Here is a 12,839-nt window from a genome sequence, read left to right on the forward strand (position 1 = left end):
AGTAGTAGCCTACTTCTACTGTATTACTATACCAGAACTAGGCTACTACTAGCCTACTACTACTACTGTGATATGGATGACAATGTGCCATTTGTATAAATAAACTTGTGGGTCTGGATGAGGATAATCACAGACTATTTCTATTGGGAAGATTAGTCAAACAACTTACATGGCATCTGTGGCAGTGGCAGGACGCCTGGGCATCAGGGTGACAAGTGAGATGGGTGCAACAGTGGGTGGGCTGGATCATGCTGAGGCTCCAAGGAAGAGGGTATCCCACCATCAGACATGTGATTTGATGCATCAGATCATCCAAACTGCAGATCTACATTCATTGTACAGATTACTCCCCTTATTATAGTACCCCCCATTTTACAGTATTCCTATAGAGACTTTTGTAGTGATATTTACAGTGACCCCTCTAAAAGGGAAATGACACTGTTGAGGATCTACCTCGCCCCTCCCTCCTCTCGTCGCATCTCTCCTCATCCTCCACACCCTCCTCCCCTGCTTCCTTGCTTTTCTGTTTTCTTCTCCGACTCCCCCCATGCCTGCGGTGTATGTTATGCTCATAACTCTATGAGCGCTCTCACACAGTTAGAGCATTATTATGTAGTTGTTTGGGGCACTCTCAAGGTCAAGCCGGCGGGCATCATGACTTCTAAATGACCACCACACAACAGCCACCGGTATTACAAAACAACTCGCCCGGGGCCACTGCTGCAGTTGAGGGGAAACTGTTGCCACCTGCCGACGCATCTCGCATTGTATGACCATCTCAAAGGTAAGTTCACTCTTTAAAGTCTACCACACCCGCGGGTGGCGTTTTGCAGAAGCATTTCGCGCACTGCAGCAGTCACTGTCACCGTGTGCACGCTGTCGTGGTGCTGGCTGGTGGTGGGACAGATTATGATTATATCATTGGGCTTTGCACTTGCAGCGTGGCTCTGACCGCCGGCCGGGGCTAGCACCATGCGGTTTGACTGTTTCCAGTGAGGGAAAAGCCACCAGGCAGGCAGCGCTGCTAAAAATACATCAAGGCGAGTGGAAAAGTGAGCTTGACTCCACACATTTCGTGTGCGTGTGATGGTGTTTGTTAGAACATTTCTGGGAACAGTGTTTGGTTTCTCTCTAGACACCCATTAGATGTCCGCTTTAGGCCATCACATGAACCTTCTTGTCACAATTGTCATAATGCATTTTTTTTGTCTGTTTCATCTTGTCTGAAATATTTGAGTTGTGATTTGTTACAAAGCTGGATAACTGACTGTTGTACAAGTTGCATTTCGGTCTATAGGCAGACTGGAACTGAGCAAAATAGAAACTCCTGTATCATTCTCTCGCTGTGCCAACTTCAAATCCGTGAAATCATTGATTTTACAACTCATAAAAGTGCTTTAGTGTGGAATTACTCTTTAAGTTGCTCCTCATTTTGTCAGGAGACCCCCCTGGATGGAGTCCCCTCAGGACCCCTGGTGGCCCCCAGCCGGGAACCCACTTTTGAAACCACTGCTCCAGAATATCTTTGCATAGTCTCAATAAAAATATATTTGTATGTGTAGATGTTATTCATTCAAATTATATTTTTAGACTGGAAATACTTTTACTTCCTCTGTGATGTTGGTACAGAGGAAGTAGGCTATGTCAATTTATTCCACTCATATTTCCAATGAATGTTATCGAAAAGTACAAATATGTATCTTGGCCAGTTTTTGTGAATTCTGCAGCATATCTAGCTCTAAACCTATACTGAAGTATATGTGAGATGTCTGGCCACCAGTTCACCAGATGGTTTGGAGCTATTGTTATTCCTTACTTTTGTCTGGACAGACGTAAACAAACCCAGGACAACAGGAGGAGGAGTTTGAAAGCCATGTGTTTAATGACCTGAGTCTAATGTCCACCACATGTGAAGTAGTGGGATACATCCAGGACTTGTGCCACTCGCCCTCTTTTAGCACAATGGAATTGCATTGGCATGACCCATCGCTTTAACAGGGGCAAGTCCCCACTACTGTTTTGATTCCAGTGCAGCTCAGCATCAGCTAAAGCAGGGCTTCACTGTTCTTTCACTCACTTGATGTTGGCGTAGTGAGAGAATGTAAACTAAATGAATGTTCTGATCCGAGTTTTCTCTTTCTCCACTCTTATCTTCCCACCTACTATCTGTAAAAGCTAACAGTCAAAGGTCATGATTCGGCTTTAGATTTAATCTCAACAATAAATTCTACTAAATGATATACTATTATGTATCCGCTTCTTGTATCCAAACACTAACGGTTAAATGGTTAAACGTTAAACGGTGAGGTAATTTTTCTCAGTTTCACCAATTCATGCTGTTAACTTGCTGTTTGTAGGGCAGCACAGACAGTTATGCAATTATACTAACTTACCATAATCATAACTCACCACAAAAATATTTTTAGCCAAGGCTCTGGGCAAAATAATTTGTTAATAATAATAATAATAATAATAATAATTAATATAACTTATAAAGAGCTTTTCAGTGACCCAAAGATGCTGGAATCTTTTTGTCCAGGGATCTAATTAGCCGTTTTCACTTCTCACCCAATTCAGCCATTTTGTGTCTAAAAGGCAAAACTTCTGCACACCTAAACTCGACAGGTGCGTCGGAGAAGGGAAACTTGACTAAATCCAAAGAAGAGAGAACTCCCGCACACTGTCTACACTTATAAAGGTTTATTCAATGTTGAATAAACCTTTATTTGCAAGTGTAGACAGACAGTGTATGGGAGTTCTCTCTTCTTTGGTGTCTAAAAGGCAGCAAGTAACACAGGTGCAAGCAAAACAGTAATGAGGGTTTCCAACTTCCAATCCATTCGGTGATCCAGCGGCCGGGGCCCTCGTTACTGTTTTGCTTGCACCTGTGTTACTTCCTGCCTTTTAGACACAAAATGGTTGAATTGAGTGGGTAGTATTGTACTATCAATGGTGGGAAGTGAAAAAGGCTAATGCATGCTGTATCTATGTGTGGGTGCATGACTTGGAACAAGTTTGGGAAACCCTGAGCTAAAATACCTATCAAAAACGCCGAATTATTTGGGGCAAGCCAGTATGTGTGGAGCACAGGGGCGAGTGTGAAGTGTCACCATTGCAGTACTGACTTTTGAGGATAATGAGTGAAGAAGCGCCATGGAAGGTGCAAATCCTCCTAAGTAGGCCTGTCATCTGCCTAATAGTGAACACTTGCCAGGATCAGCATTACCCAGATGAGTTGGCTCATGGAAGACACAAGACACATCTTCACTGTGAGAAACAGAAACCACCCCTCAACAGCCCCCCCCCCACACCCACCCCCACCCCCTGTAGCTGACTTTCAAACTGAGGGTCAAAATGTGGTAGAAAGCATGCTGGCTGGGCGTACACCCACCCACTACACCGCCCGTCAGCGTTGGGTAATGAGGTGGTGTAGGTGTGTGCGAGGCTGCACACCTCTGTTTTCTTCTCCCTCCGTCCCTATAGTGAAATCTGTACAGCGCTTTTCACGAGGCCATAAAGCGCTATGTACTGTATCTGTGGCATGTTATCACTCAGACTGTTAACACATACCTGACATTCTCCCAGTCTGCCCAGCCCCTGTCAATGATATGTCTTTACTTATGCATTTTGCTGTACAGAACCTCAGCTAAGGCAACCTGAGGCACAGGCGTTTTTTTTTTTTTTTTTTTACAAATAAGTTTACATAGTCTTCTTGTAGCGAATACCAGCAGCTGCGATGTGACTGAACCGTGTCATAACCCGATGGGCATTGTGGCATACACAGTGACTAGAACTGATATAAATATCAAACTTCTGCCAGGCTGCTCTGTGCTGGTTGCAGGTATCAAAGTCCTTCACTGCAGTCATGACGGCATTGAATTGAAGGTGTGCTTCTTTTGAGCAAATATACCCTTGAACCTGAAGGCCTGATTGGCAGGCGTTCTCTTGAGGGAAAATGTCTTTCTTGTCTTGTCTTTCTTGTCTTTCCACTGTGCAATAAAGTGATCACGAACTAATAGGAAATTCAGCTTGTGTTCTAGACAAACACTGGGTCTTGATTACCTCAGTGGTGTGTTAATATTGACATTATACTATGCAGTATACTGTACCAGGTTGATGTTTTGAGTCTCACAGAGTCATAAAATTGGCAAGATTTATGACCCTGCTGTACATTCAACTTCATGTAAATGGCTTTAGCTGAAATTTAAACATTATGTCTTTCTTGATGTTTTCAAGTGTACGCTCAACTCTCTTCAGCAGTGGTTTGCTGTGTAAAATGTGTTTAGTTTGTGGGACACAGATGGGACATCTCAGCATTGGTTTGCTGTGTAAAATGTGTTTAGTTTGTGGGACACAGATGGGACATCTCAGCATTGGTTTGCTGTGTAAAATGTGTTTAGTTTGTGGGACACAGATGGGACATCTCAGCATTGGTTTGCTGTGTAAAATGTGTTTAGTTTGTGGGACACAGATGGGACATCTCAGCAGTGGTTTGCTGTGTAGAATGTGTTTAGTTTGTGGGACACAGATGGGACATCTCAGCAGTGGTTTGCTGTGTAGAATGTGTTTAGTTTGTGGGACACAGATGGGACATCTCAGCAGTGGTTTGCTGTGTAGAATGTGTTTAGTTTGTGGGACACAGATGGGACATCTCAGCATTGGTTTGCTGTGTAAAATGTGTTTAGTTTGTGGGACACAGATGGGACATCTCAGCATTGGTTTGCTGTGTAAAATGTGTTTAGTTTGTGGGACACAGATGGGACATCTCAGCATTGGTTTGCTGTGTAAAATGTGTTTAGTTTGTGGGACACAGATGGGACATCTCAGCAGTGGTTTGCTGTGTAAAATGTGTTTAGTTTGTGGGACACAGATGGGACATCTCAGCAGTGGTTTGCTGTGTAGAATGTGTTTAGTTTGTGGGACACAGATGGGACATCTCAGCATTGGTTTGCTGTGTAAAATGTGTTTAGTTTGTGGGACACAGATGAGACACCTGTATGATATCTGCGAGGTGAAGAAACCAATTAATGTGCGGTGTGTCATTACGTAACCTGCTGTGGGTGTTTGGGTGGGTGGGGGGGGGGGGGGGGGGGGGTATTCAGAGTATGAAAAACATTGTTGTAATGTAAACCATAGACTAAACGGAACTGAAAATAAAAACGAGACTGAAAAAACAGAAACTGCACTAAAACTAAAAAGCTGTTAATGTGCAGATTAAAAAAACAATACATTTTGAGTGAATAATATTTGTCTATTTTTTTTATTTTTTTTACTAGTGAATGCTAACTACAGTCACGAGGTGATGCTATTCTGTATATGACTTGTTTGGCCCCATCTGCACTTGTGGAGTGCCGTTAGGGATTATCTTGTTCTGAATGCAGATTGCTGCCGAGTCTGTTGGTGTAGTTTACTTATGCAGCATGAAACTAATTAACTAAAGTGTGATTAACTAAGTGTGATTGGACTTTTTGCTCATTTGCTGCATTCCCTCCTGTTGTACATTGCTGTACATCATTTGCCAGTGCTTTTATCACAAGATATTATTTATTCCTTTGTTTTAGTTGTTTTTCAAAGTAAATATGTTGAAATAAAAACGGTCTAAATATTACGAGGTACTTCCAGTGAAGAAGAGAGTGCCGATTTTAAGCGGTATTTATTTTCTGAGGGAAGCTTCTTGCTTTGGGTTGCCTGTTGGTGTGAATGGGTGGTACCATATAGACCGTATACAAATAAGGACATAGCCACTGTGACATCACCCATTGGTTTATGGACTCCCGTTGTGAAGCCTCAAGTTTGGGATTTTGACCGTCGCCATCTTGGTTATTTGGAGCCAGAAGCAGCTAGCACGAGACCAGGGCTTTCCCACAGAGCAGCTAGCACGAGACCAGGGGTTTCCCACAGAGCAGCTAGCACGAGACCAGGGGTTTCCCACAGAGAAGCAGCTACACAAGACCAGGGGTTTCCCACAGAGCAGCTAGCACGAGACCAGGGCTTTCCCACAGAGCAGCAGCTAGTACGAGACCAGGGCTTTCCCACAGAGCAGCTAGCATGAGACCAGGGCTTTCCAATAGAGCAGCAGCTAGCACGAGACCAGGGCTTTCCCACAGAGCAGCTAGCACAAGACCAGGGCTTTCCCACAGAGCCGCAGCACCGCCATATTGGTCTGGGATCAGCGAGCTGTGCGATCACTGTGCAGGTGACCTGTCAGTCATGCCATAGTCTACTTTATCATCAATTTAACTCGAAATGGGACCATAATTTACACAATTAATTAACATCATGCTGTATAAGACTTGAAATGAGTAACTGAGACTATAAACTCATAGTAAAGTCTTTACTGAGGTCATAAATCAAGTGAGAAGTAGGGTCATTTCCCCACTGACTTCCATACAATCAGACTTATTTTTGCAGCCAGTGGAGTCACCCCTGGCAGTCCATTCAAAAGAATGCAGGTTTAAGGAACTTGTGCATGTATTGGCTTAATCTTTCAGGACCGGAGGTTGCCCCTTGTACTTGACAAAAGGATGGGTCCTAATGTAACCACAGAGAACGTTAGAACGTTTCATTTTGGAGAAGAAAACAGAAACCCAAGAAGCATAAATGCATAAACTTTTGTTGTAGCAACAATCGAAAACTGTGTGTGTGTGTGTGTGTGTGCGTGTGTGCGTGTGTGCGTGTGTGCGTGTGCGTGTGCGTGTGTGTGTGTTTTCCTTCTTGCCCTCATGCCGAATTATGTCACTGAATCACCAAACGCGACAGCCTGAAGGTGAATGATGTCATCTCATATGCTGTCTCTTTATGGACGTCAGAGTCAAACCAGACACTGTGCCCCTAGGCAATGGAGAACCTGACTTTGCCATTTAATTGATGCCGTGCCTGTACATGACCACACTCCACCACTAAGTGCCCAGGACCTTCACCGCTCCTCCTCCTCCTCCTCTGCTTCACTACAGCAGTCCTCAGTCATGAAGCCCTGCCTGTCCAGCTAATTTCAGGATGGTCAACCCGCTGTATTGAAACCATAGATAGACCGTAGACAAATATGGACATTGCCACCATGACATCACCCATTTTTGGACTCCTGTTTTGAAGCCTCCAGTTTGCCATTTTGACCGTCACCATCTTGGATGATGCGGCCGCCTGCTATTGGCCCCGTGATCGGCGAGCTGCGAGATCACTGGACAGGCGACCTGTCAATCAATAGTCTACTTTATGGTCTATTTTACTCTAAATGGAACCATAATTTACAAGATGAACACGGTGTATTGAAAAAGACTAGCGACTGAGACCATTTATAAACTCATTAGGAAATTGTTTACCGAGGTCATAAATCAAGTGAGAAATAGGCTCATTTTCCCTTTGACTTCTATACAATCAGACCTGTTTTTGCAGGCATAGACTGTATAAACAGCTGAGTTATATAAAGATTCACCCCATGTACGTTTATCATGAACGGGAGAAAAAAGCTATAGAGACCCAAACCGTTTTTTGTACCAAGCTGTGAACATGGTTATTTCTCCTGTGAAGTTGGCCAATTTAACATGTGGGTCTGTTTACTGTATCCCCCCCCCCCCCACACATCCCCCCTGCTTATTTTTTATTTTTTCAATAAGGCTCCATTGTGAGTTCTCATTTATTTTGGCACTAGTAGGGAAGGTGTGACCTTTATTTAATTTGGACACAGTTGGAAGTGAGAGCATGGATTAACCTTAACCATAACTGTTATGATTATTAGACCTCATAATGATTACATCCTCCCATCAAGTGGGTATAGCTGTCTGATCTTGGACACTAAAGTGACATGTTTTATTCATCTTTTTTTTTATCATGAATCAGTTTATCATTTCATGCTTGATAGCTTGATACCGTAGTATAAACTGAGTAATACAACAAAAATCTACCACATACATTTACATGCACAGGCTTTAGAAAACAATCTGTTGGTGGATGTTGAAGCTGGATAGTGGGAGGTCGACACCAATTTTGATCCAGTCAGAGAATTGTTTACATTTTCTGGGAAATGGAAGGTCAGATTGCGATGCCTTAAAAAAAAGACCATTATGTATTTTTTCACCCCGAATCCGACGCCACCATCCCTGAGTCTCTACGAGTTACGGTTGCAGAGATACGTCCGCCCTGCATGCAGGACTACAGGAGAGAGATAGAGGACAGCGGGGGGTTGGGGGTTCCAAGTTACTGACCAAACACTGTATTTCAGTGATTGCTGTCAGAATATAGAGCCATTTAACACTTATTTTAACACAAAAACATCGCTGAATGCCGCTTTAAGGATGATTACTGTACTTGTCCAGACAATGGTTAGTAAATCCTAAAATGCTCTTATGTAACAGCAGAAGTTGCATGTGACAGAGACCACAGCCCCTCTCACTGTTACACACACACACACACACGCACACACACACACACACAGCTGAGTGACCACCACCTCCCACTGCCCTGCCAAACTGCCTCTACAGACGAGTCATGTGTACACGACATGTTGAGACTCTGAGCAGGAGATGTGTCTGTGCAGTGTGCATGCTATGTGCATGCTACATGCTATGTGTGTCCAGTCTTCACTGTTGTCACTCAGATCAGGCGTGGGAGGCCATCCTGCACGTCTGTGACATGACAGCTGTCCCACTGTTGGGGATTATCTGCTGCGGCTCCTCCCACGTGGGACATACTGGGACGGGATTATTCAAAAAAAGAGAGTCTCTGTGGATTGACGCCACATCAAAGCTGCTGCATGGTGCGAGGTGATGACACCAGGGGAGCTGCTGCATGGTGCGAGGTGATGACACCAGGGGAGCTGCTGCATGGTGCGAGGTGATGACACCAGGGGAAGCTCAGCACTGCAGGAGGACACTTCAAACTGAGACTGCCTCAAGTGGAGGAAGTCAATTATAGTCAATCCTCTCTCTGAGCCTATTGGCTTGGTTCCCATCAGTGTTAATGTATGTCTACGGAGTTGACCGTAGTTGTTAATGAAGATAGAATGTTTCACTCTTCTGTTGAAGTATATTCAAAGCTTTAGCACATCAATGTTAATTGGATAGGAGCAAAATATGTCTGGGCAATATAATGGAACAAAAGTAATATCTCTGTATTTTTAGGCTGAATGATGATACACAAGATCTCTGTATTTTCTACAATGTATTGGCTAAATGTTCCGTTGTAAGTCAAAGCCACATGTGAGATGTCACAAGCACTTTTATTCAAACAAGACTGTGATCAAAAAAATGCAAAGACAGGGTTTCCTTCCCCGACTATCGGTGCTTTCACAAAATATTGACACAATGAGATTTTTGATAGATAATCGTCAGTAATGTGGATGTAATGCGACTAGCGGGTAAAGGCAAATAATAGAACAGCTAGAACAATCTAGTAAGTTCATTAAAATAACAACAACTACCGGACTAACAAACCTGTCTTTGTTTGTCACACAGACACCCATAATACATGCATGCATTGCAGCCCCACACACATAGATGCTGACAGTAGCTGGTGAAATATATACAGCCTCTGCTTGTTTAACCCAGACAAGACATGTTGTTTTCCTCTGAGGGGCAGCGTACAGCGCCCGGGGACCATCTTCTGTCGTGGTCGCTGGTCAGACGGAGATCTTCTTGCATGTTTTAATGAGGAAACCCCAGGGGAACACGGGGGAAAACATGCAAACTCCACACAGAAAGGCGCTTACACGAGAGGTAGCCCACCTGGGCACCAGACACCGGGGGGGGGGGACATGCACACGCCATCTGCTCAACAGTGTCCCATGTGGAAATCGAACCCAAGACCTTCTTGCTGTGAGGCAACAGCGCCACCGTGCCCCCCCCCATGATCACATCACTTTACTGTAACGCAGCCTTTAAAACCAGGAAAATACGCCATATTATGATGTCCGAAATCTAAGACGATATCTCTCATATCACGATATCGATACAGTATTGATATATTGCCCAGGCCTACAAGCAAAGCACTAGTCCAGTCAGTGTGTATGAAGGTCACAACTGTGAGGCAGATGGGTCAGTGATGATAACAGGCTGATTCATTATTCATGGGGAGAAAAGGTTGTAATATGTGTGTGTTCACCATATTGACCCGACAGGCCTAGAGTAGCCTTAATGGTGTACCTCAGGAAGAAGACTGTCAGCGCAAATGTGAGCATTGAGCTTGACATGGGATCTGTGTGCAGTGGTTATTAGACTTGACATAATGTTTGCACTCGAACTCTGTTCATACAAGGTTTTACTGGCTGGTGCAGAATTACTGCGGTTAGGACAGACAGCAGGGTACTTCAACCAGCAAGTACAGCAGCTATCGTAGCAATGGAGAGGGTCAGAACGGTGTTGTCTGTAGTGTAGAAGCTCACACATCTACTGCTAAAGAAAGGCATTTCATACATACATTGTGTATTTTGAAATACACAAAAACGTCATTCATGAAAAATGCATTTTATTCCTATGCAGCCTATCTGTAAGTATATCCTTAATATATTTTGAGCCTATGAAAATGAGTGATTAAAAAACAAGTTTTTTTTTTCTCTAGAGATATTCCTAAGTATGTGTGAAATTATTGTTTCGTCACGTGAGAAAGATGTCAGGGACAAACACATTAGTGTGAGTATGTCAGCCTCGCATCACAACACTAATGCAGTTGGTGAATGGGGGTGATGTGATTGGTAGAGGCATGACTCAGCCTGATAGCAGGGTGCGGGCTGGGCTCCCATCCCATACTGTGTATTGTTATGGAGAGGCTGAGCTTATATAAAGCCAGGCTAATTCCCCCGGTGGCTCAGAAAGTGAAACTCACCTTGACTACCGTTACTATGGCTAGGATGGACGCCCTTAGCTTAGTGGAGTTCACTGACATTGCAGTAATTTAATTGGCGTGATAAAGATCCTTTGCGACTTGTTTGGTCTGTCTCTCAGAGGGTGCCTCTTATCGCTTTTGCTGAATAATTGATCGTCATTCAGCCATTTTGTCATGGAATATGTATTACAATTAACAACAAAGACAATCCGAAATTATAGGGAACTGCCCCTCCCCCCAGAGCAATGCTCTCTTTTTCAGGAGTGCCCTGTTCACATTCACACACGCATTCATACCTGGAAGCTATGACCAGTACAACCACAGTCTGATCTGCTGGCCACTGACCAGCTCCACTGGAGCAGTTGGGGTTAAGGGCATTGCTCAAGGGCACCTCAGTGGTGGTAATGAGGGAGGGGCAAGCGCTGCCTTTTCACTTTCCCCACCCAGATTTCTCCTGCCGGTCCCGGGGATTGAACCGACGACCTTCCGGTCACAAGCTCGCTTCTCTAACCGTTGGGCTACCACTGCCACAAATTTTATGAGCAGCAGCAAATTGTCGTTTGTTGAAAGTGTGTCAGTACAGGGGCCTCTCCTGCAAAAGGCTGTCTCGGACACTGCCTGTCTGGAGGGTGGCTTATCTTAGCGCCGTCATAACTCATAATTAATACAGATAACAGAAATCCTCTGGAGGCTGTGACCTGATGAATCCACACTCTCAATGTGATATGATCCATAATTACGCTCGGCCGCGTTTGCCACAGGTCGTAAAGATGTCGAGAAATGTCTTCGAGATGTTGAGTTGCTTCAGAAGCGAGTCGGCGAGATAATAATCAAAAAAGGTGAAAACACTTGAAATGCTGCTAAGCTCCCTCATAGGCTCAACTCTGTTTCTCAGACAGAGAGAGAGAGTACAGTCTCTCACTCAAGGAACTACTGCTCCTTCTTCTGTCGATGGCCTGCCTGACACCCACAGTGACAGCTCGCCAGATAGGGTGAGTAGGGGTGGGACAAAAATATCGATACTGTAATATACCGTGATACTTATATATATATATATATATATATATATATATATATATATATATATATGGGGGGGATTTCCCTCCATTGTTATTTTTTGTTTTTGCTCCACTGAAATGTTTTATGGACACTCATGATTCAGTAGGTCACGGGTTGGCTTGGTTCCAGCCTTAAAACTCATAAGGATTTTTCAAAATGTCTATGGAGACAATGAATGGGGAACTCACTTCTGGAGCAAGAAATGTCACGTGACTGTTCCACTCTGTAGGATTTTAGAATTGGGATTTCACTTAAATGCATAAAATGAGGTCTATGGTTAACAACATTTTATGGGAGTGGTCATTTGGGTTCAGCAGGATAATCTTCACAAACGTGAATCACTTTTATGACTTTTGAAACGTAACGCGATTTTTAGAAAACGTTTCAAAAGGCATAAAAGTGATTCACGTTAAACTTTTGTTAACCACAGACCTTATTTTATGCATTTAAGTGAAATCTCCATTCTAAAACCCCATTGACTTTTCCCCGTAAGATCCAGGAAGTCCGGGACTTCCGCCTTCCGCCTACAAAAATAGGTCATCCCAGCGGTACTCTATTGGTGTGCGTGTGTGCGAGTGCACATTCCTCCCTAACATTGCTCAGAACTCTTGTCGAATCCGTGGGTTATTGGCCATTCACTTGCCAAAGTTGATGTCAGTTTATGGCTGTGATATCACTGAACGGGAATTGTGTCAAACAACCATCTTAGTGCAGATCTCTGACTGAATCGGCCACAAAAGAACGGGGTCCGCTGCACAGGCATGCTAACATGTGAGTCAACACACGAGGTAAGTGAGGTAACAGGAGCTGAGATCACACCACACAATGTGCTCTATCCATCCATATGGTGAAATCTGGAACCGCAGATGTCTGGAACAAGGTTTTGCAACCAACATTGACTATCTCATCAAATACCTTGTTCCCCATGTCACCTCCTGTTGGCTGACTCACTTCTCTGTCTTAAT

The 12,839-nt window shown here is 43.9% G+C and overlaps 1 protein-coding gene across 1 annotated transcript in view; it reads left to right on the forward strand.

Moving 5' to 3' along the window:
* Positions 1 to 655: 655 nt before the first annotated feature.
* The window catches only part of coro2aa (coronin 2Aa), a 50,033-nt gene continuing 37,849 nt past the window's right edge, over positions 656 to 12,839 (forward strand). Inside the window, exon 1 of the mRNA XM_083634812.1 lies at positions 656 to 784. Coding sequence (XP_083490938.1) covers positions 770 to 784 — 15 coding nt within the window. The 5' untranslated portion in view covers positions 656 to 769. The remainder of the gene's footprint in view (positions 785 to 12,839) is intronic.

The sequence above is a fragment of the Poromitra crassiceps genome, assembly GCF_964638095.1.
Source record: "Poromitra crassiceps genome assembly, chromosome: 4".
In the NCBI taxonomy this organism is placed as follows: domain Eukaryota; kingdom Metazoa; phylum Chordata; class Actinopteri; order Beryciformes; family Melamphaidae; genus Poromitra; species Poromitra crassiceps.